This window comes from Scyliorhinus torazame, chromosome 10 (assembly GCF_047496885.1).
Source record: "Scyliorhinus torazame isolate Kashiwa2021f chromosome 10, sScyTor2.1, whole genome shotgun sequence".
In the NCBI taxonomy this organism is placed as follows: Eukaryota; Metazoa; Chordata; class Chondrichthyes; order Carcharhiniformes; family Scyliorhinidae; genus Scyliorhinus; species Scyliorhinus torazame.
Genome location: NC_092716.1, coordinates 213179817 through 213205141, shown reverse-complemented (window position 1 = coordinate 213205141; position 25325 = coordinate 213179817). Strand labels below are relative to the sequence as shown.

The window sequence follows — 25325 nt, the reverse complement described above, 5'->3', positions numbered from 1 at the left end:
TGAAGTAAGTTAACTGCAAGTCTTTATTAACCACTAGAATTATTTACAAAGACATAGTAAAGGTACAAGCTAGGAGCTGCCTCCATGCATGAAGCGCTCTACCCAACATCACATCAACTCCTAGGTGTGGGTCATGTGTTCTCTTACATCATTGTGTGGGCGATACTATATTCAGCTCCAGATTAACCCTATATATCTGCCAAGACACTTGCACATCTCCCCCCAAAGCCTTTATCCAATGTATTTGATGTAATACTAGTTTAGGTGGTCTAAGGCCTTATAACCCTTCCATATCTTGTCACACTACTGTTGGAGGAGTGGTAGGATCTGTTGCTGCTGGTTCTTTCTCTAGGTTTGGAGGTTGCTCTGGCATCTTGACATGTTCTGTGATATATCTCCATTGCACAGTGGGGATAGGCAGTATAGGTTTAAAGTGCGTGGGGAAACGTTTAGAACAGATGTGCGAGGCAAGTTTTTTTACACAGAGGGTAAATATATGGAACGCGCTGCCTGGGGAGGTGGTGGAAGCAGGTACGATAGCGGCATTTAAGGGGCATCTAGACAAATATATGAATAGGGTGGAAATGGAAGGATATGGACTCCGTAAGTGCATACGGTTTTAGTTTAGGCAGGTACCAAGGTTGGCGCAGGCTTGGAGGGCCGAAGGCCCTGTTCCTGTGCTGCATTGTTCTTTGTTCTTTATATAGGGATGAGGTGGAAACTCCTCCAGTTTCTCCTGATTGTGCCCTCTGAAGTGCCAACTAGGTAGGAGTAAGGTTGGTCCTTGTCCTTTCTAATGATAGTATTGTCTCTCTCAAGGTCTTTAATCCAGGCCTCATCACCACTCTGTGGTTGAGCAAGTATCTGGTGTGATACCTTCTGTTGTAGGCAGAAGCTTGCTTGGACAATAGGACTCTTGCCTGGATGTCCTGGTATCCCTTGGTGACCAACCCTGGTATGACTTTTACTATGGACCCCTTCTTCAGCCTCCCCATTTGACCGTAGGTATCTTGGGAAGTCGATACAGTGGTGGAAGCTGGATGTGATGGTGAAGTGCACAAAGTACTCATTTGAAAATTGTGGGTTGTCAGATGTGATCTCGCCTGGATGCCATGGCTCACAAACATATCTACAGTTGCTTCACCTCAACCCATCTGGAGAACTAGAAGGAACAATTTGCTGTTGAAGGTGAACAGGCTAAAACCCAGCATCTCCCATGGCCTGGTTGGTAATCGTGTGGGGGGGGGGGGGAAGAGGCTCTCTTTGGTCCTGCCTGTGAAACGCGCACATCCCTGACAATTTGCAACGCTGTCTTCAATTGCCGTGGAAGAACCTGACTACCGGACAGCAGATTGGGCTTGCGTTCTGCACTTTCTGATGCCAAGGTTGTACTGGTTTATTTTTTTGAAGGATTCGTTGCCGCAAGGAGGCTGGGATGATAATCTTTAAGTGTTTCTGTTATTCAAACCTGATTTTCATGCGTCTCTCCATTTGGCTTGTGCTCAGGCAGTGTCTGCGGGTGCGGGAAACATTCTTCATCGCGTATTTGTTCCTGGCGGATCTGTTGGAGTTTACTTGTGGTCGTTAGCAGGTGTCTCCTTGACAAATTGGGAGTACACTTCCAGTTGTTCAATGAGATGGTGAGTTGGAAAGCTCACTACGGCCCTTGAAAAGATCTCTGCTTTGTTCTGGTTTTTATCTTGGACATATCCTATCTCATAGGCAAATCTTGAGGCACAGGATAAACCTCTGGATTCTGGGATGCATCTTTGCTAGTTCTTTCTCGTCCAATAAGGCGACAACTTGTGGTCCATTCCATTGTAACCTTGAAGCCGATGACAGAGTCTGAAAACTTCTTGAATACTCATGTCAGTGCGAGGGCTTCCTTTTCGGTGATGGTGTATCTTGTCTCCGTGTCTAACAGCCCACTGGATGGGTAGTACACTGATTGGCGACTTCCATCCAGTTGAACAGGACTGCTCCCAGGCCTGTGGATGAAGTGGCTGTTGCTATGGTGATGGCAGGGCTGGGTTTTAATGGGCTAGAACGTCCATGCACAGCAGCATCACCTTGATGTAAGCAAAAGTTTGTTCTCGATGCGAACCATGGTTGGTCTTTCTCAAATAGCTTCATCAAGGTAACAGCAACATACTGCTGAAAATCTGACTAAAAACAGAAAATGCTGGATAAACTCAGGAGGTCTGGCAGCATCTGTAGGGAGAAAAACAGAGTTAATGTTTCGTGTCTGTATGACTTCTTCAGAGAGAAGAAAAAGTGTCGTACAGTCTCAAAACGTAGCTCTGTTTCACTCTTCAGATGCTACTGACCAGACCTGCTGAGTTTATCCAGCATTTACTAGATTCCTTAAGGATTCTGGGACCTGTGTCAAATTATGTAACAAATTTGACCTCTGGCTCATCACCCCAAGAATCGCTTGAGGTCTGGAAGGTTGGGAACTCACCTTGGTTTCTATGAATCAGCTGTGATGCTTTATTGCTGACAATTTTGCCCAGGAATCAAATGGAATGTTATGGAAAACTCGCTTTTTTCATTCAGTGTCAGCCCTGCTTCCCGCAGGTGCTCTCAAGCTGCTATGCGTCTTGTTATGTTCATCCACCATTGTACCCGGAACCAATACATTGTTGATGTGTCAAGTTACCCACTAGAGGCTCTGTAAAATGGCCAACATCGTACATTGGAATATTTCTGGTGATTCAAAACAGCAGGTGATTAAAGAATAAGCTGTTGAAGGGCGTAATAAATGTTGTCAGTAGCCTGGTCTCTTCATCGAGAAGGAGTTGCCAAAAGCTGCTGTTTGCGTACATTTTCAAAAATATTATGTTCTTCGAGGGTTTAGTCAAGCATTCGTCCAGAGGACATGGGATGTGCTGTGCTTCTCTGGCTAAAGCTTTATTAAGCTGTGCCAGATAAATGCAGATATGGTTGGCCCTATTTGATTTTGGGACTTCGGTCATCTCGGAGCACCATGCAGTTGGTTGTGTGATGAGTGAAGATGTCTTCCATGTTTGCCATCTCATCCAGCTGCTGCTGCACCTGCTTCAGGAGTGAATGGGGGGTCTTATGTGTTGCAAAGAGACAGTCCTGTGAAGAGTTTCGGAAACTCACATTTGTACTTGGAGCCAGCAGCTTGCTGGCTGAGCTCGTCAATCTTCTTTCACAGGTTAAGTTGAACAAGGGCTTTGCGGATTAGTACTGAACAGTCCTGGTTGTGGATTGGCGGTGCTGTGGCACAGTGATTAGCACTGCTGCCTCAGCGCCAGAGACCCAGGTTCAATTCCGGCCTTTGCTGACTTGTCTGTGTGGGGTTTTCACGTTCGTTTCACGTGTGGGCGGGTTTCCTCCGGGTACTCCGGTTTCACCCACAGTCCAAAGATGATGTTAGGTGGATTGGCCATGCTAAATTGCCCCTTAATGTCACAATGATATGTCGGTTAGATGAGGTTATGGCGTTACGGCAAAAGGGCGGGGGAGTGCGCTAGGTAGGGTGCTTTTTGAAATGGTCTTGATGGGACGAATGGACTCCTTCTGCACTGTAGGAATTCTATGGTACCATAGATCACAAAGAGGGTCTCAAGAATAGTTTTATTCTTGTACCTCAGTGTCACCTGAAGGGTGTCTTTCAGTGGGAGCTTTAAGCCTCCTGCCCCATATAAGGATACAGCAATCAGAAGTATACGCCCACAGCCTGAGTTACCTTGTCCCATTTAGACTTAACCTCGCTAGTGGGAATACACAGGATATCTGGGCTCAGCCAGGATTATCCACTCAAGATTCATTGTCAATACGGGCAACCTTGTTTGACCAGCCATTGGCCCAATAGAGTCTGATGACCTATTTATCTGTCAATGGAAGATTAGTTGCAGATGAATGGCATGCTTTGTTCTTTTGTAGAAACGGGAGTGGGAAACCAGACAACCCAGATAACGATAATGGTTTCAAGACTGGCCACCTCAGGGGTTGGGCAGAGCTTAGAGAGAGAGGGGAAATAAATGCTATTTTGAACAGTTATGAGAAGACTTTGGGAGATCGGCAAAGAGGTCATGAAAGTTGCCACTGTGGCAGGCTTTGGAAAAGGATTCTGACTAAATGTACCTAATAGAAGAAAGTTGCTTCGTAAATGCAAGTATTGCCATTGTCTTCCTGTGAAAATGGCATGAGAGCTAAATGTTCTGCGCCGATTTTGTATAATGGGAACTCATATGTTAAGGTTAAGAAACTACACGTAATCTGTTAGTGTTAGGGCATGAAGTATACATTTAAATATTGTTTTCTTTTGTTATAATTAAGTTTGTTTATAAAATAACCAAGCTCTATTTCTTATGTTAAAACTCCTGGAACGAATCCATATTTCTGCACCCGTCTTTAAACTTTAAAAAAATTATGACATCTGGTCTAGTCTCTTAGCCACTGTTGAGAGCTGACCAGGCGTCGGCAACACTGCACTCTGGAATTTGAAGCTGGACCTCCTAAGGAGTCTTCTGCTTCGGTGAGGAGCTTTAATTCTTTGCCTTCAGCTGCCAAGCCTTTCTTATGAGCTTTTTACTGGTGGGTTTTCCTCTGTGCCTCTGATTCTGGAGCTCTTTTTCAAGTCAGAAAGCTTGTCTGAATTTTTCCTCAATTTTCCACCATTTTGGTTTATCTGCACATTTTAGCGAGTTATTTTCCCATGAGTTGCCACCATGTTATGGGGTGTTTGTTACATCTCAGTAGGTTGTAATTAAATCTTCATAGTCTGAAGTAGGTTTACTCTATTAACTACTAGAACTATTTACAAAGATATATTAAAGGGTACATGCTAGGAGCTGTCTCCGGGCTTGCGTTTGCATACGGGTCTGTCCAACATCACACTGACTCCAAGATGCGGGCCATGTGTTCTCTGATATCAGTGTGTGGGTGCTACTATACTCAGTCCCACATTAACCCTACATCTGCCAGACCCTTACACTACCCTGATAGCTGCCCATAAAGTTTTATAGAGCTTTTGAGCAGATATATGCTCTAATCTGGTTCATAATCGGACATAGATTGCAGGATTCAAGAAAGCCGATCACTACCACTTCCTCAGGAATCAAGGATGGGCAACAATCCAAAAACATTACATATTTCCTTCTCTCAATCTATAGCCATTCAGGTAATAATCTGCCTTTCTGTTTTTGCTACCAAAGTGAATAACCTCACATTTATCCACATTATATTGTGTCTGCCATGCATTTGCCACACACTGAACTTGTCCACATCACACTGAAGCATCTCTGTATAATCCTCACAACTCATCCTCCGACCCAGTTTTGTGTATTCTGCAAATTTGCAGCTATTACATTTAGTTCCCTCATCTAAATCATTAATATATATTATGAATAGTGTTTCAGCTCACATTGATAAATTTGTCAGTAATTCTCCACGTTGAATGTCACTGAAGTCACTGAGCTTAGGAAAGGCAGAGAACTTACTGTGAGTGAGAAACCTTAATATCCATCACCATGACAGACTTGATGTGGAGATGCCAGCATTGGACTGGGGTGGGCACAGTAAGAAGTCTTACAACACCAGGTTAAAGTCCAACAGGTTTGTTTCAAATCACTAGCTTTTGGAGCACAGCTCCTTCATCCTGAGGAAGAAGCTGCGCTCCGAAAGCTAGTGATTTGAAACAAACCTGTTGGACTTTAACCTGGTGTTGTAATACTTCTTACCATGACAGACTTAGCAGTGCCACCATGGATGGAGCTGTTCATGCCCTGAGGGACAGAGCTGCCAGACTAGACTTATGGCAAGTACTGAGATCACCAACATGAGAATAATCAACTTGAACGTGTCATTAGCAATCTATCTCCCACAGCTGCATCTGTCCATGACAGCACTGATTGGAGTAAGCCCCACACATCCTTGTGGAAGCTATGTTATGTCAGAACCTTGAGGGCATCCTTCATCATGTAGCACTATTGCCATGCTAAATGGAATAGATTAATCGATCCAGCATCCATGAATTGCTGTAGCCATCAGCTGCAGCAAAATTCTATATCACTTGACTCTATAACTACGTGGTCCATTATCTCAGTGGTAATCTGTAAAGTCTCAAGAGCTTGGGATCTATGGAAGGTGTACAGTGGGATTGTGAAAGCAGTGCTTGATTCGCAAGTATGGGCCTATGGCTGAGGGTACATTAAGTTAAATGCCAGAGTGTTGAACCATTCATGGGGGAAATCATGGGATATGCGAGTGGAGGTTAATTGCACAATATGGAAGTACTGGAGAACGAAGTCTGGGACAACTGGGCACACTGATCATGGGGCCCGGAAGGATTGACAGAGCAGAATGTAAAATCTTGGGGAGGATTGGTTGGACTGTGAGGAGTGCGAGTCTGATAGTATTTTTGGAGGAAGCTGGGTAAACACAGTGGTAGTGTCTCTAGCCCTGGATTCATGTCCAACTCCAGGACTTGATGGCTGTGGAAGGTGCGTTCACAATAAGGCCAAAAAGATTGTAAATCCTTCCAAAATGTCTTATGGCAGGCAGTAAGAGTGAAAGAGTTTCCTGGTCAACCATACCGTGGAAGACAATGGCAAACCACTGTAGTACTTTGACAAATATTACCATGGACCAATTCATGGAAATCCATGTCTGCCAACACCATTTTATGGGGCATGGTAGAAGGATGAGAAGGATGGAAAGAAAAGATAATGCAGGCTGTAAGGCTTCATTAATCGCATTCTTTCCTCCGGAAGGTTTGTGGAAGTGTTATCCAATCTCTAAGTTGGGAAACTTATTTTAATTTCTTACAGTGCAGAGTGCACTTATCTTCAATTGCTGATTGTATGCTGACAGTTAAATTTAAATGCATTGTGCACTTTTCATGATTGAGATGCTCCCAGCTCAGTGTTAAAACATCCTTTGTGGACCAACTTCCGGTGGTGGCCATGGAGTGAGTGGTCGCACATTTGATGGCTTCCACTTGAGGTGGAATTTCTTGGCCCCTTTCCAGCCGATTTAGGGCGTGTTTGCTGGTGTGAGGTGTATGAGCACTGAGGAATTGGCGTACTGTGACGGTGGGGCCAGTTAATGGCTTACCAGACAAAGAGTGTAACAAGTAAGAGGCGGCAGCTTGAGCAAGATTTCATTGGAGGTGTGACACAGGAAAAGATGGCAGAGAGTTCTGGAGTACATTGCCCACCCAGTGGTCTACCGAACAGCTTGTAGACTTTTTGAATGCAGATTTTCAGCAGCAGAGGCAGGAGGCATCGGACGTCCTGGCAGTGGTGGTGGAACCTCTTAGGGAAGCTATCGAGACAGTGGAGCTGAGGCTGGAGGTGCAGGGTCTGGCACTCCAGAAGGTGGAGGAGTCAGTGGGGGAGCATGAGGACTGATTGGCTTCACTGGAGGCGGAGATGATGCTCATAGCAGATGACCATAAGAGCTTGAGGGAGAAGGTGGAGGACCTCGAGAACCATTCCTGGAGGCAGAATCTCCGGATCGTGGGGCTGCCTGAGGCGATCGAGGGAGACAAGTATGTTGGAGAGGTTGATTGGAGAGGGTGTCTTTGAACATCCCCCCCCCCCCCCCCCACCCCCGAGGTGGAACGAGCGCACAGGGCGCTGAGGAGGAGGCCGAAGCCGGGTGAGCCGCTGAGGGTGATGAATTTATGAGACACCGTGGACTGGGAGGTGTGTGAGGACATTGAACTTAGGAAATGCTAAAGTGAGGATGGTGGGTTGACATGACAGGCAGATTGCTGTATTTAATAAATATGAGTGGGTGAGAGAGAGAAGGTCAGGCGCAAGTGGGAGGAGGAGTTAGGGAGGGGTGCATTGGGGGCCGGAGTGTGGAGGGAAGCTCTGCGGAGGGTGAATGCACCCTCGTCGTGTGCTAGGCTAAATCTTATCCAAGTTAAGGTGGTGCATAGAGCCCACATGAGGGTGTCCAGGATGAGTTGGTTCTTTTCACGGGCGGAGGATAGGTATGGGGGGTGGGGGCGAACCATATACATATGTTTTGGGCATGTCAGAAGTTTAGGGAGTTTTGGATGTAATGCAAAAGATTTTGGGGGTAGAGGTACCTCAGAGTCTGGAGGTGACGATATTTGGAGTGTTGGAGGATCCGAGAGTACTGGTGGGGAGAGGGGCCGATGTCTTGGCCTTTGCCTCCCTGACAGCCCGGAGACGGATTTTGCAGTGTTGGCGGGACTCTGAGCCGCCAAAGGCGGGGGTGTGGGAGAGCGATTTGGCAGAGTTCCTGCATTTGGAAAAAATTAAGTTCACCATTCAAGGGGTGGAGGAGGGGTTCACCTTGAGGTGGGAGGTTTATCGACCTCTTTAAGGAGTATGGTGTCATCCATGAGAGGGGTTACTTTTTGTTTGTGAGGGGCAAAAAGTTGGTAAAGGGACGTGGGTACCGGGATGGCAGCGCGATTGGCGGGGTGGGGGTTGTTGCTGGGGGTGAGTGCGGGGGGGGGGGTTGTTACTTGTTGCCACGGTTGGCTTTTGTATTTTTGTGATTATGTACACATTTAAAATACCTTCTTTAAAACATTTTTTTTTTTTCAATCCTTTTTGGATGTCAGCCTCAAGAAAGCATTTTTCTAAATGCGGATGACATCAAGGTTGGTGGAGTGGCAGAGTGTTGAGGATTGTCAGAGGATACAGCAGGACATAGATATGTTGGAGACTCGGGTAGGGAAATGGCAAATGGAGTTTAATCCGGACAGATGTAAGGTAATGCATTTTGTTAGGTACAACATAGAGGGGAAATATACCATAAATGGCAAAACTCTTAGGAATATAGAAAGTCAGAGAGATCTGGGCGTGCAGGTCCACAGATCTTTTAAAGTGGCAACACAAGTGGACAAGGTATTCAAGAAAGCATACAGAATGCTTCTCTTCATTGGACGGGGCATCAAGTATAAAATCTGGCAAGTCATGCTACAGTTGTATAGAACCTTGGTAAGGCCGCACTTGGATTATTGTGCACAATTCTGGTCGCCACACTACCAGAAGGATGTGGAAGTTTTGGAGATGGTGCAGAGGAGGTTTACCAGGATGTTGCCTGGTCTGGAGCGTGATGGCTGTGCAGAGAGCCTGAATAGACTCAGACTGTTTTCATTAGCAGGATGGAGGTTGAGGGGAGACCTGATAGAGGTCTACAAGATTATGAGGGGCATGGATAGAGTGGATGAGCAGGCACCCTTTCCCAGGGTGGAGGGGTCAGTCACCAGGGGGCATAGGTTTAAGGTCTGTGGGGCAAAGTTTAGAGGAGATGTCCATGGCAGGTTTTTTTTTTTTTTTTTTACAGAGGGTGGCGAGTGCCTGGAACGTGTTGGCAGGGGTGGTTGTGGAAGCAGAGGGTTTTGGCAAAGGTTGGTATCATGACTGGTACAAGCTTGGAGGTCCAAAGAGCCTGTTCCTGTGTTGTATTGTTCTTTGTTCTTAATGCACTTTTAGAAGGCAAACAGGAAGGGCATGGGAACTTGGGCAATGGGACAGGATGGATAGAAGGTAGCAGGAAGCAATGTGGATAGTGCACATGTGTTTGGGAGCCCAGAGATGGGAGTCACGCCAGGAAAATGTGAGCAAGACTCATGCTTTTGAAGATTCAGACAGATGATGCACTTAAGAATGGACTTGAATAAATATAAAATATAATTTAATGTTTAAACATAACAGAGAGGTGACATGGAAATAGAGTGATGGGAAAATGTTGCAGGAAGTAAGTGTTACACTGAAGTGCTCTATATATAATATATATATTGTCATTCTGGCATGGTCCTGTGCAAAAAGTCAAAATGAGTTGAATTCTACAGGTAAACGATAACTGAATTGAACTTGTAAACCTAATTTAGTCTCTTTTTGAACACATTCTTTCCACATCTTAGTTCCATTATTTAGTCTTATGGTCATAATGTAAATTTGTGATGTAATTACATGCTCCTATCAGCATAGGTACTACATGACTCTACTGCCAGGTAGGTGCAAAAACAGTGTTAGATGTTTACATAGGCTGTTTTCTGTTACAAATATCAACAGAGAATTTATAATGGAAAAATTGATCGAGGTGGGTGTAGTCACATATATTTAATTCGGAGTATATGAACAAGGAGCAGAAATAGGCCAGTCAACCCTCAAGCCTGCCCCACCATTTAATAATTCTTAGAGTTTTTGCAGCACAGAAAGAAGACCTTCATCCCATTGTGTCTGCACCAGCCATCAAACACCAACCTACTCTAATCCCACCTTCCAATCACTTGGTCCATCACCTTGTATGCTATGGCGTTTCAAGTGTTCATCTATATGCTTCTTAAATGTATGGTGTTTCCACCTCTACCACTCTTTCAGGCAGCATGCTCTGGGTGAAAAAGTGTTTCCTCAAATCTTCTCTAAATATCCTGCGTCTTACCTTAAATCTATGCCTCCTGGTCACTGATCCTTCTACTAACTGGAAAAGTTTCTTCCCATCTACTCTTTGTTCCTCAAAATTTTGTACACCTCGGTGAGGCTCCACTCTCAGCCTTCTCTGCTCTAAGGAAAACACCACCAACCTCTCTTCATAGCTGAAACACTTCAGTCCAGGCAACATGCTGGTGAATCGCCTCCTCACCTTTCTAGTGCAATCACATCCTTCCTATAGTGTGGCAACCAGAACTGCACACAGTACTCTAGCTGTGTCCTAATGAGTGTTTTATGCAGCTCCATCATAGCCTCCTTGCTCTTATATTCTATGCCTCAGTTAATAAAGGCAAGTGCCCCCTATGCCTTCTTAACCACTTTATCTATCTGTCCTGCTGCCTTCAGAGATTTTTGGACATTCATCTCCAGGTCCCTCTGGTGCTCTGTACTTCCTAGGGTCCTACTTTTAAGATCATGGCTAATCTGTATCCTGCCTAACCCCGATAACCCATTGCCCCTTTGCTTAGTAGGAATCTATCCATCTCGGTCTTAAAAATATTCAAAGACTCTGCTTCCACCACCTTTTCAGAAAGAGAGTGTTCCAAAGATTAACGACCCTCTGCAAGAAATAATTTCTCCTCGTGTCTGTCTTAAATGAGCGACCCCTTATGCTTAAACAATGGCTCCTCTTTCTAGATTCTCCCACAAGAGGAAACATCCTCCCAACATCAACCGTGTCAAAACTCCTCAGGGTCTTATATGTTTCAATCAGTTGTCATTGTTCTGCCTTGCATAGCATTGCTCATGGAGCTATTTGATCTTTGAAGAAAAGGAATTGAACTGGAGCTATTTTTTAAAATGTGGTTACGAAAGTTAGGTCAGGCAGAAGGTAAGGGGCACCATTTTTTTTCACGCATTGTTCCTCAAGTGAAGTCCAATAGCGGAAACATATTCAATGTTAGATGTTATTTTGAGTTGTGCAAGTAAAGGCTGGTTGAGCAGAGACAGTACTCTGTTATTGCAAACAGCCAAAGGAACATGCTAACGGTCACCTGCCACCTTGCCTTTGCTAACTTGATCATTATCCACAACTTCCCAGGATAGATTGCTACAATGGCATACCAACCTCTTCATTGTCCTGCATTTCTTCTTCGCTCACAGCCAAACATTTAGGGAAAAAATTGGACTAACGTGATATACATTTTCTTATTCCCTGCACCTGTTCTAACCCTTCAGAAAAGATTCCGGAGAATGATTCCAGGGATGAGGTACTTCAGTTAAGGTGATAGATTGGAGAAGTTTGGACTGTTTTCTTTTGAGAAAAGAAGGCGGGGAGAAAATTTGAAAGAGGTATTTGTAGTGATCTGTACATATGTACATACATCTGCACATACACCAGGGACTACAGACAGATATAACAGCCACAGCATCACTAGTGGGCAGCATCAGAGACGGGTATAAAGGGTCCAGCCCAAGGGAGGATCCGCCTCTTTCAGAAGCTAGTGAGCAGAAGCAGACAGAGACAGCTCAGCATAGGCAGTTTACTTTAGCTTCACTGGTCATACCTCTTGACTGTATTATATCTAGTTATAATAGAACAAACTCATTGAATAAAGTATTTGTGTTAACTGGAAGTTTACAATCTTTATTCAAACTTAGAGAATAACATAGTATTCAATGTCATGAGGGGTCTGGACAGAGTACAGGGGTTGAAACTGTTCCCACTTGTGAAAGGATTGAGAAAGAGGGGGTACAGATTTAAAGTAATTGGCAAAGGAAGAAAAAGCAATACGAGGAAAAAAAAATCACGCAATGAGTGGTTAGGATCTGGGATGCACTGTCTAAGTGTGTGGTGGGAGCAGGTTCAATTGAAGCATTCATGAGGGAGTTAGATTGTCATCTGAAACAGAATGATTTGCATGGTTATGGAGAGAAGGCAGGGGAATTGTACTAGGTGAGTTGACAGTCAGGGAGCCAGTGCAAACATGATGGGCTGAAGACACCTCCTTCTGCATTGTAACAATTCTGTGATTCCGTTATTTGGAATATGTCCTGACACTTGGGTTGTATTCCATATGATATTGCAAGATTGCGTGCCTTCACATCTTCTACATTTATTCATTAAAAGGGAAAATAACTTCCAGCTGAAGATTAGGAACTTCCACCTCAACCTGCCTCAACCCTGCCATCCACCGCCACAAGCCTCCTACTTGAAAGGATCAATCCTTTAAAAAAAAGTTTTTTTTAAAAAAATTCTCCTCCATTTTCACATTTTCTCCCACATTTACATCCATCAACAATAAACAATAATCAGCAAGATATGTCAGTCCCCATAATAACAACGATCCCATCTACCCACCAACCCCCAAACCTCAACCCGCATGTTTACTTAAACAAATGACAAAAAGGAATCAGGGATTACCCGTAGTCACCCTTAATCTTACACAGCTCCCCCCCCCCCCCACCCCAGGTCTCCAGCTCCTCCCGTCCACTGCCTCTTGTAAAACTCCTCCCCCCAACCTCGGCTTCTTCCCCCCCAACTTTCCACCCCGGCCAGACCACTCGGACCCTGTTCTGCCAGGCACCGATGGCCGCAGCCCCTCCCCCCACCTCACTCCCGTTCACTGGCCGGCACAAACCGGCCAGCATGGAGGCCCCCGCCCGGGTCCCTTTCCCACTTGCCCGGCCCCAGGAAAGCACAAAGATCCCCTTTTAGCACACAAACCCCGCATATCCACCTACACCCCAAAGAACTCTCATTTCGAGTGAAAGTCCAGTCCCTCCCCTTGTCCAAATATACACCACCTTGGCTCCTTTAATCTCTACACCCGCGCGCAGTGATACAAAAAAGAAGAAAATACAGTCATGAGGTTACATCGGCACATGGCCATTCCTCAATTTGTCAGTTCTGCCACAGTCCTTCTGCTTTCGCAAACTCCTCCGCTGCTTCCGCCGTTCCAAAATAAAAGTCCCTGAGCTTGTAAGTCACCCTCAGCTTCGCTGGATATACAATGCTGCACCGCACCTTGCTAATGTACAGAGCCCTTTTAACCCGGTTGAAGGCAGACTGCCTCCTTGCCAGCTCCACCGTAAAGTCCTGGTATACACGTATACCAGCTCCAGCCCACTGCACCACCCGCTTCTGCTTGGCCCAGCTCAGGACCTTCTCCTTCACCCTGTACCTACGGAAGAACAGAGTCACTGCCCTTGGCGGCTCCCTCGCCTTTGGTACAGGCCTCCACGACCGATGAGCCTGATCCAGTTCCTATCGGGAGGGGTCCTCCCCCTCCCCCAATAGTTTTGCCAGCAGCGCGGCAAAATCCTCAGTCGGCTTCGGTCCTTCAACTCCTTCGGGCAGCCCCACAATCCTCAAGTTCTGTCGCCTGGATCTATTTTCCAGGTCTTCCATTTTTCCTCGCAGATCCTTGTTAGTATCCATCACCTTCCGCATCTCTTTCCCCATCGAGGCAAGTTGATCACCGTGCTGCAATAACATCTCCTTCACTTCCTTCAGCGCCTCCCCTTGCTCTCGCACCTCCGCCACTGCGCTCGCCACCTCCGTCCTCACCGGGGAAACCGCCTCCTCCACCAGCACACTCAAAGCCTCCCTCATCTCCTTCCTCACCGTCTCCATGCATTTCGCAATCGGCGCCAACTGCTTTTCAAATTCCGCAGCCATCACCTTGGTTATTTCTTCAGCCGTAAGCAGTGCGGCCTTCCCTGGTGCTCCAGCCTCCATTTTCCCTGGTGACCCCGCGGTGACCTTTCCACTCCCCGACGGACCTCCAGCTGGTTTTTTTTCGGCCGTTTTTTTGCTCACCCTCGACATTTTTCTTTGGGTTTTTTTTCCCTCATGTGTCTTCACAGTGCCTCCTCCGTGCCTTCTCCCTGCTTCTGCCGCCTCCGTGGACCCTGGGACCGGGCTTAAAGCACCGGAAATGCCGTTCCCGAGCGGGAGCTCTCAATTGTGCGGCCGCCTCCCGCCCGCCGTCACCGGAAGTCTGAAAGGATCAATCCTGTTGCCAAGCCAACACTGAGATGTATGAGGCTACAATTGAAAGGGTACATAATTGTAAGCTCCATGGGAGATACATTTTTTTCAAATACATGTAACCAGAATCTACATATTTGCTTTGAAACACAAGTTATTATTGATGAGATATGCATGGAATGATTTCGGGCAGGGTAGGAGGTTATTGCAGATTCCTTTTCATTAGGGAGCCTTAGCAGTTGTGGAGAAGAGATGCATAACAACCAATGAACAATTTGATGTACTTTCCACTGGGGATCATGGCTGGTCTGATTTTTTTGCACAGATTTTATCTAGGTGGCTGCTTCCGTTACAAGGTCTGGCATTTGCTCTTCTGATTAAACTCTGCTGAGGTGGGGCTGCCTGCCCTTCTGTCTTTAATTCACTGTTTTATCTTCACAAGAAGTATAGGGCAATTCATAATGAGAATGCCACTATGTCCAATGCTTTATAGTTGAATGTCTAAAAATAAAACCCATAGCATCAGCAGCAATGCTGAAGCTATTAATAAAATGCAGACAAAAAAAACTCACCCAACATCCCAATATTATTTAGCATTTAGCAGTACTGCCACCTAATACCACTTCACAACCAGAAATGCATGTTTCAGGTTTCCTCAGGAGGTAAAGGAGGACACTTTTAACATTGAGTAAATATAAATAATTCACTCGTGTCCAAATGGAACTGCAGGCTGTTCACATCAACAGTGAAGAAAAGCAGTCATGGGGTTTGCGAGGGCTGGGAATCTATGCTGGTTCTTTCCTTTGTTTTCTCAGAATCCACCACAAAACAAGTCACTAAACACGAAGGAAACTGTGGTGATATGCATCACTGTAAATACACAAGGGGTTAATGTAGATACACTGCAGCTAGGTAAATACTAGAGGGAGCACCAGAGACATCATGACACAGGCATTCAAGCAATAGGTCAGCAAGATACGACACGACCAATGGGCAGTCAAGACACCAGAGGTGACACTACCACAAGGGGGCTACACATATTAAAGGACAGGGCACACATGCTCTTTCTCTTTCCATAGGCGACACTCAGAGACACAGGGGCAGATCAGAGCATCACACCCACCGCATGGATTAGAGCAGACTGGTTAGTTAGATTGAGTTACTATAGCAAGATCAGCAGGAGAGTCGAACTCAAGTGGAGAATTGTTAACAGTTCAATAAATGTGTTAAACCTATCTCCAAGTCTGAACTTTCCTTTGTCACAGAGTATACATCAAGGAAGCAGCTTATGCTACAAGAAGAAGCATAACACAACAGAAACGTTTTTTGTAATCACTTTCATGATCACTCTAGAAACTGCAAATCTTGTACTTATGTCTTTTATCTATCTATGAAAACTAAAATGGTATCAGCTTTTTTTTTATGGCTCTACGAAGTTTCACTTGTAATTTCAGTAATAATGTATTTACGCCATTCAATCTCAATCTGTTCCTCTATAACCTTCAGCATCTTTCATTCTGTTTATATTCTCCTCGTGTTCACTCCCACAATGCATTTCCCACAATTCTCTGCATTAATTTGGATCTGCTACCAGTCTGCCAATTTCTCTAGCCTGTGCATGTCCTGAAGTCTTTATGAGTTTATCTTGCTGGTGACAAACCCCCTACTTATTAAAAACAAATGTCGACTTGCAGTGACCCTTGGGTAGTATCACTTTGATTGAGCCTTATTCCAACCAACCCTTGTTATCCCTAACATTTTGCTTCCTGCATGACAAATTACTTTCTATCCACAATGCTACATTTTTATTTATAGCATATGCCTGAACTTTTGTCACTAGCATCCCATGTGCCAATCTGACAAACGCTTTCTGAAAATTCACATACATCTATTCATTATTTATACAGGATTTGTACAGCATTTCTTCAAAGATAATTACATTTGTCAAACATGATTTGCCATTAACAAATATATGCCGGATGTTCTTGATTATTTCATGCATCAGTAAATGCTCCTAATTTGATCTTGAATGAGGGATTCTAAAAGTATACGAGGAGGAGCAGGCCATTTGGCCCCTCAAGCCTGCTCTGTCATTTAATAAGATCATGGCTGATCTTACAGTAATTTCAAACCTGCATCCCGCCTACCCCCAATGACCTACCATCCCCTTGCTTACCAAGAATCTATCCACTTCTGCCTTAAAAATATTCAAATGACTCTGCTTCCACTGCCTTTCCAAAGACTCATAACTCTTAGATAAAAGACATTGCCTCATCTTCATTTTAAATAGGCAACCCTTTAGTTTTAAACACTGATCTCTAGTTCTAGATTCTTCCACAAGCGGAAACATCCACTCCACCCTATCAAGATCCCTCAGGATCTTATATGTTTCAATCAAGTCACCCCTTACTCTTCTAAATTCCAGCGGATACAAATCTAGCCTGCCAACCTTTCCTCATAAGGCAACCCGATCATTTTGAGTATTAGTCTGGTAAACCTTCTCTCAATTGCTTCCAACACATTTACATCTTTCCTTAAATAAGGTGACCAATACTGTATACAGTACTCCATGGGTAGGTCACTAGTACTCTGTATGACTGAAGCATAACCCCTTTACTCCTTTTCAATCCTTTCGCAATAAACAATAATGTTTTATTAGCTTTCCTGATTACTTGCTGTACCTGCATACAAGCCTTTTGGGATTAATATACATGGATATTAGACTAATTTGTCTATTTTTTCCACTAATGAATAAATTTAACAAATTGTTAAACTGAGTAGCAGGAGAAGGCCATCAAGCCCCATAAGCATGCTCCACCATTTAATAAGATCATGGCTGAGGAGGGAACTTCCACTTCAATAGACATATCCCGATGAAACCATCTGTGGGATTTACACCGGCTTTTGTATGTGGTTACTGAATCTCAAGATATATAGACTCCTAGACTTACTTTCTCCTAGTTTGATATTTAACAAAAGAGAGCTGCAGAAACAAGTTAAGAGTCAGGTGTGAAAGGCCATAATCCATCTTCCATGGCTACATACCTCCAAGCCAGTCAGGGAAGGCAGCACCAGTTCATCATATGACCAGAACTGATTTTAGATCACAAATTCTTCTTTCCCAAGAACTAGAGAGAAACTGGTCAGTCTACACAGAACAACTCCAGGTCAACAGCCAGAAAAAAAGCAGGCGATCCACATCGTTTTAAAACATGGAAACCGCTACATCTCAAAAAGCCTCCCAGCCTAGTTCCTATTCCAAGTCCACCTGTACAGAAACTTGACTTCCGAGTACGAAAACCACAAATAACCAACTTTAAGACCTGCTAGAAAAAGTCCACCTCTTCAAGTGAATCCTGCAGCAATTCTGGCATACAACTCTGGTTATTTGAACTTACTTCGACTAACCCTCCAGGAGAAAATGCCTTCTTCAACAGGCCGTAAAGACTGCATTTGCCTATGACAAGCCAAACATGTGAACTATAAACTACTCTTTTGTTTACAACTTGTAAGAATACACTGTCCTCTTTACCTATATTTTTTCTTGAGGGTGTGTGTGTGTGTGTGTGTGTGTTTGTGTGTGTGTGCTGAGTGATTGACGTAACATTAGGCTTTCAGGATAAATGCGAGTTTATGTGGTTAAAAAGAATAAATAATCCTCTTTATTTAACACCGTGAACATTTGCTACTCATTATTCAAAAATGATAACACACACAGACACTACAGGGTTGAGAAAAACACCCACACCTTCCTTTCCAAAAATACACACTGATTAAAGACAGTAAGAGAAGGGAATTGCGGGCTCAGTTCTCACTCATCCCCATCTCTAACAATGTCAATAATCAAGGAGTACAGATTCATAAGCAATTTGTATAAGGATTAGAGCTTGAGACATTTTTCAAACAGAAGGTGGTCGGGGCCTGTAACTCAATGTCTGAAAGGGTTAGAAAGGCAGAAAACTTCATCATATTTAAAAGATACTTGGATGCATATTTGAGGCTCTGTGATCTACAAGGCGACAGACCAAGATTTGGAATGTCAGATTACACTGGATAGTTTTTTCTCAGCCAGCAACAACGTGATGGGTTGAATGACTCCTTCTGTGCCTTAAATTTCTATTATATTAATCCTGTCTCCAAATTATTTTGGAGTACTACACTTTCTTCTGATTTATAGAGCTTATTATTTTTCTGTATATTTTTTCCTTTCTTTTCCAATATTCCTTTTGCTTTCCTCTTCTTGTTTCGCCTCACCACCCTATTTGTTTAGATCATTCCCCATCGGATTAATTGCTCTCATTGATAGTAGTCCCAGTCTTGCTCAGGTGCAGGTTTCCCATGTTGTCCATGCCATTCCTGTCTTGCAAGTGGGCCTAATGATCTAGACACTTCCTTCAATATGCATTTACCTCCCTTACCTTGTTATTTCTAGACTGACAAGCATCGGGAATAATCCCTGGATAATTTTACTCAAATCACTGTCAATTCTATTGTCTAATTCAAAAGGCACCATTTATACAAGTTCTGAACTATATTTAGCTGCTGGCAGGCATCACATCACTCAGGACCCTTGCTTGCAACTTCCTGAAGATGGAATCCCGTGCTATTATTGCTTTTACGTATTTCACTTCTCCCTCTTGAGCCAGCACTTATTTCACATTACTGTGGTTTTACTCATGGTTTCCCTCCTTGGAATAGTTATGAATATCACTGCTATTTTCTCATGATTGATTTGACATTTCTAGGGTACTCAATCCCTGCTTCTTTTCTCCTTGTGACCCTAATGGATAGTCACTCATTTATTTTCCCCACTACCTCAAAGTGATTGCAGTTAACCACCAATGGACCATGCATTTTAGCGATAAGGAACGTTTCCACTTGTTCCTCAAGCTCAGATTTTGAGCTTGTGCACAATTCGTTGCACTTCTCCAACATGTAGGCACATGGGACACTACATAGCCTTAAGCAACCACAAATTGTGCAGGCACTGCACATCGCAGGCTTCAGCTAGGTGGACAGTTCAGTGTATTACACAGATGGAAACTATGAACTAAACAGTGCATTACACAAACAGAAATGATGATCAACTGATCACATAAAGGGTCACTATAAATTGAACAATGCATTACACAGAGCAAAATTTATTGTTTTCAGCATTAAGATTCTGTCCATTACTCCATGAAAACCAAAAACTAACACCTTAGAATGGGTCAGAAGCCCATCACAGCAGGTTAAATAGAGCAAGGCAATGTATACATTGCCTGATTAAATGTGAAGAGCGAAGGTCACTGCTGATATCAGTTTAAAAACAAATAACAGCGTTTTGTGATTAATTTTCTTTCTGAGGGAACTAACAGAACAGCTACTAAGGGCAGGATCTCTTGGTCCTTCCCACCAGCGGGATCTTCCGGCCCCACTGAAGTCATCCCCTCGCAGCAGCACAGGCAGGTGAGCCATGCAAAAGCCTTTGATGGGATTGGGAGATCCTGTTGGTGGCCAATGGCTTGCTGCATCTGCCACGGGAAAACCCTGGCTTAGGTCAACAATGAGAGAAAAACAAACAACTGCAGATGCTAGAATCTGAAACAAAAAAAGAAAATATTGGATAATCTCAGCAGGTCTGAGCATCTGTGGAGAAAGGGAGCTAACATTTTGAGTCTGGATGACTCTTTGTCAAAGCTGGAGAGAACTGGATGTATACTGTTGTGGGGGGGGGGGGGGGGGGCAGTGGCGGGGCAGTGAGCGTGGAGCAGTGGGATTGCATAGAGGTCAGGGTTAGGTGGAGATTGACAAAGATGGCGTGGAAAGAAAGACAAATGGAATGTAAATGAGGGTCATCAAGGCTAAGAAGGGTGCTGATAGTTGCGCATTAAGAGATTAGAATGTGTTAGTGGAAGAACAAAGGTGAGCAGCTTGTCAAACGAGGACTCGGAACAGATGGCCCAAGTGTGGTGGGGGGAAGGGGGACAATGATGAGGGGAAAACCGATGGGTGGAAGAAATGAAAATAAATTGATTGAAGTAAAAATGGGGTAGGTGGAGGCGAGCGTTCACAGCCTGAAGTTGTTGTACACAATGTTAAGTCCAGAAGGTTGTAACCTGCCTAATTGGAAGATGAGTTGCTGGTCCTCCAGGTTGCACAAGGTTTCACTGGAAAATTGCAGCAGGCCAAAGACTGGCATGTGGACATGAGAGCAAGACGGTGAGTTGCAATGGCAAGTGACAGGAAGGTCTGTGTCCTGCTTGCGGATGGACCAAAGGTGTTCTGCAAAGCGGTCACCCAGTCTGCGTTTAGTCTCTCCAATGTAGAGTAGAGTGCATTGGGAGCAGAAAATGAAATAGGTCAGATTGAAGGAGGTGCATGTGAAGTGCTGCCTCACTTAAAAAGAGTTTTTAGGCCCTGGGTTGTTAAGCAGAGAGGAGGTAAAGGAGGTGTTACACCTCACCCTCTTCCCATGGCACCTTCCCATGCAGTCGCAGAAGGTGTACTCTACATTGGAGAAACTAAACGCAGACTGGGTGACCACTTTGCAGAATACCTTCAGTCCGTCAGCAAGTAGGACCCAGACCAATCTGTTGCTTGCCATTTCAATTCACCGTCCTGTACTTATGTCCACATGCCTGTCCTTGGCCTACTGAAATGTCCCAGTGAAGCCCAATGTAAACTGGAGGAGCAGCATCTCATCTTCGGATTAGGCACTTCACAGCCTTCCGGATTTAACAACAAATTCAATAATTTCAGATTATGAACTCTCTCCTCCACCTTCACCCCATTTTTATTTGTGTCAATTTATTTTAATTTCATTTCTTCCCTCACTATTGTCCCCCCTCCCCCCCCAACCCCACATGGGCCATCTGTTCCATGTTCCCAGTTGTCTTTTGACACACTGCTTACCGTTCTTCTGCCTGTAACATACGCTAATCTCTTTCTTTTAATTTCTCCAATTAAGGGGCAATTTAGTGTGGCCAATCCACCTACCCTGCACATTTTTGGGTTATGGGGGTGAGACCCACACAGACAAGGGGAGAATGTGCAAACTCCACATGGACAGTGACCCAGGTCCGGGATTGAACCCGGGCCCTGGGCACCATGAGGACATTCTAATCTCTTAATGTGCCACTATCAGCAACCTTCTTCGCCTTGATCGCTTACATTACCTTTGTCTTTCTGTCCACGACATCTTTGTCAATCTCCACGCATTGCTGGTCCTCGATCGAGCCCCACTGCTCCACGCATCCCCCACAACAGTATAAATCTGACCCTATTTCTAGTAACCTCCAGCTTTGACAAAGAGCCATCCCGACTCAAAACATTAGCTCCCTTCTCTCTCCACAGGTGCTGTCAGACCTGCTGAGATTGTCCAGTATTTTCTGTTTTTGTCCAACATAAGATAATTGTTAAACTATAAATTTGCAAATGTTGGATTAGTGTGTGGAGATGCTGCCATTATCATTGGGTGCTGACTGAGAAGCTAATGAGTTCAATACTTCTCGGAAGTCGGATTTATATTCAGGTTACAGAACATTAAGTCAATGAGGCAGAAGATACCAAAAATTCAATCTTTGATGTTATCTAAGTCAAGAATCAGTGATGGGAAGGGAAGGGAATGGCTGTAATTAATGAATAGGTTAAAGGGGAGATACTGAGAATTGTTAAGAAAAGTTTAGGAAGTGGGGATGGAATAAATATTAGTAGTAGAAGGGAGTAATGACAAGAATTGGAAGGGATGATGCCTAGCACTAAGTAAGGGATCAATAGAGGAAAATATGAGGGGAAAAAATATTAAGAATTAGCAAACACTCATCAGTAGAAAGCAAAAACAAACCTCCAGTCAGCTTCTGTGATATTCAAAGTATGTAAATGTAGGACTTTGCAGACTTGATTGAAAAAGAATTTAAGCACACGATGTTCCTAACAACTTCGGAACTTTGGACAGTTTGTCTGTGCAAGGATTCTGACATATGATCATTTTTGAGGGCTTTTTAAAGATCAATTAAAAATTTTATCATGATGTTATCTTCTACCTCAAAATGCTTTTCTAACTAATACTAGTTCAGGTTTGGTATAACTATATTCAGGAATAACTCTACTGACTTCATATATTGCTTCCTTCTAATAGAAAAAAGTGTCAGGGTGGCTCATTATACAAAATGCATACACACAGAACTGGTCTCACATACTCAAGACACTAGCACAATACATACATACTGCTTACACACAAAGCCAAGCTCGTCATTCAGCTTTCCTAAAAATCTCACTCTCGTTTCCTCTGGTTCATCATCTCCTAATACACATTGAGCGATCAGTTTGCTGTTCTTTTCGTCAGATCATACCTTTTGTCTGACTGCATGCCTTGGTTTTGTTGGCTGTTGCTGGTCTGTAGATCAGGAATATTTGCAAAGTCATCTTGTTCTGTCAAACCCATAACCAGGGAAAGCACCACCATCCGGCCTTCACTGAAGAAACCCATTCAGAGGAACAGGGCAGGGAGAGAGAGATAAGTAAGAGAGAAAGATTCCAATATGCAACAGGTAGAGGTCAAACTCTGGTCTGGACTCAACTGCACCAAATGGGACTAGTTTGCAATGTAGATGGAAAAATACAGGTAGTAAAATTTGGAGGTAAGTGTGCATGCCAAGGAAGGTATAAGTTGAAAGAACAAGCCCATTTTAGGTCCAGTGGAAAAGGAACATTAATGATCATAATTGTGCAATTTCAGACACATGGGGCAGAATTTTACACCCCTCCCACTGGCGGGATTTTTCAATCCTACTGAAGTCAATGGACTTCCGAGTGGCTCGTTGTCATTATCCGGCCCCGTCGCGGCTGGGGTGGGGCCATAACGTTCCGCCCATGAAGTGATAAACAAAATTAGCACTTGATTTAAATCTGATTCATTATCATTTCAAATGGATTTGATTTGAACGCCTGCATGAGATTGCAAATGAAAATCTTTCAAATTCTAAACAAAAATATCCCGGTCTCAGCTAGGATTGTGGGAAGGACACTACAATAGGCCTCAGTACCTTGAGCTAAGGTGGGTTCCCGCTTCTGAATGTTATCCAACTACTCCTGCTGGAAAGTATGAATGGGTCAATATCAGGCGAGGACAGGATTGGGCTCAGCTGTGATGCTCCGCGCAGTCGAATAGTCTGTGTCAAATATCTTGTTTGTTTAAGTTGCAAAGAAATAAATTGCATGTTAGAGACAGGTCTTAACTAAAAGAAAAAGGACAATGCATAAAACATTTGGAATGAACAGAATAGGTATAGAATAAAACTGTCATTTAATTCCAGTTCTCACAAATCTTGTTCTTTGACCTCATTTGGATGCATAAGGTATAGCATATGCATTAAGAAGTAGCAAACTTCAGTTTCAGATTTTCACCCCTTTCAAGTTTATCTTTCCTTCTTCTGAAGGAGCTGACAGTGTAACCAATCCCACAGGTACTTGCCACCCATCTCGTTCAAGTAGCTATTAGTTACATGTGATCCAAGATGGCAAATGCTGAGGGTGTGGGATGCGCCACAGTTAAGTCTGATCCTGTCCCTGGATACACACATTCCAGCCTGGTAGAGTTCATAAACGTGAACCAGAGATGATATTTCCTCTTGTAGCCTAAGGGTGCTGAGGCAAATTGGAGATCAATAGCTGAGATCAGCCTAGGGGTTGAACGTGGGACCTTCCTGGTGTGTATGATTCAGTTCCACACTTAACGGTGTTCCTTATAACTGAGACATCAGGGGAGCCCATTTTCAATTAATTTATTTTGAACCACCTGGGAGCTTTAGCTTAAACAAAAACAAGCCCAGGTAGAAAGCATGTAACAATTATTACAGAAAATGTATTTTAGGTGAAAACTAGAGACCAAATGTAATGCTACAAAATGTTTAACAAATGTTTTGCACACTCATTCACAGTTCACCTTGTTCACTGGTGATATAGATTTACTAGTGCACTTGAGAAGACAGGAGAGAAATGCTACAGATCACACCAGACCATCTCCAGGTGCAGCTGAAAGAGACACAGAACTAAATCTTACAAAACACGTTTTTGAAAAAATATGTGGATTCAGAAATTCTGTCAATTTTCAAATGAAAACAAGTTAAAGCAATTAGGAATGAACTTCAAATCTGGGATCTTGTCATGAAAAATTGGTCGTAAACAGAAAGCGAAGAACATTTGTTAAATATTATTATTCAGTTAGATCAGGATCACAATGGACACATCCAGAATTGAGTACTATCGTTTCAACAGGACAAAGCATCCACCTCTGTGCCTTCAATTACTACTTAATTCTCTGACATTTTTGCCTTTTTGTTTTAGTTTTCAAGCATTATCATTGTTCTGGCAGCTCAGTGAAGACAGCTGGACCATACTTCATGAATCTAATATTGCACCATGCTTAGTTAACATGCCATATCTGTCCGGGATCAACTTTCAAGCCTCTTCTTTTCTGCTGCAGCGAGAAGAGGCTGTCTTCTCATGTAAGAAATTCAACTTTACAGTCTGGAACTACAAGACCTCAAAGCATTGGAGGTAACAGGTCACTTAACCTACAACTGTAGAGTTACCAATTCAGTGCCTTTACTTCCATGACCTCCAGTCACACAATATGTGTTCTTGCACAAAAAAACCCTCCTTTACATTAGTAATGGAAAAGGGTTGGTATAATTTTTTTTAATGCATTTATTTTGCACCTTTCACAACCATCAGATGTCTCAAATCACTTTACAGCCAATTAAGTGAAATATAAGATACTGTTATAATGTAAGATACAAGGTAGCCAATTTGTGCATGTCAAGCTCCCACAAATAGCAATACAATAATGACCAGATAGTCTGTTTCTGTGCTGTTGAGGGATAAATATTGGCCACTACACCGGGGATAATTGCTCTGCCCTTCTTCACCATAGTGCAATGGAAACCTTTTTGTCTACC

General features: G+C 43.7%; 1 protein-coding gene across 4 annotated transcripts in view; it reads right to left on the bottom strand.

The window, feature by feature from the left end:
- The window catches only part of syt7a (synaptotagmin VIIa), a 960955-nt gene that overhangs the window by 203166 nt on the left and 732464 nt on the right, over positions 1–25325 (bottom strand). For 2 of the 4 annotated variants that reach the window (XM_072466351.1, XM_072466352.1), the window contains one exon: positions 22719–22841. The exons of the other annotated variants lie outside the window; for them this stretch is intronic. In XM_072466351.1, coding sequence (XP_072322452.1) covers positions 22719–22841 — 123 coding nt within the window. The remainder of the gene's footprint in view (positions 1–22718; positions 22842–25325) is intronic. 4 annotated transcript variants of the gene reach the window in all.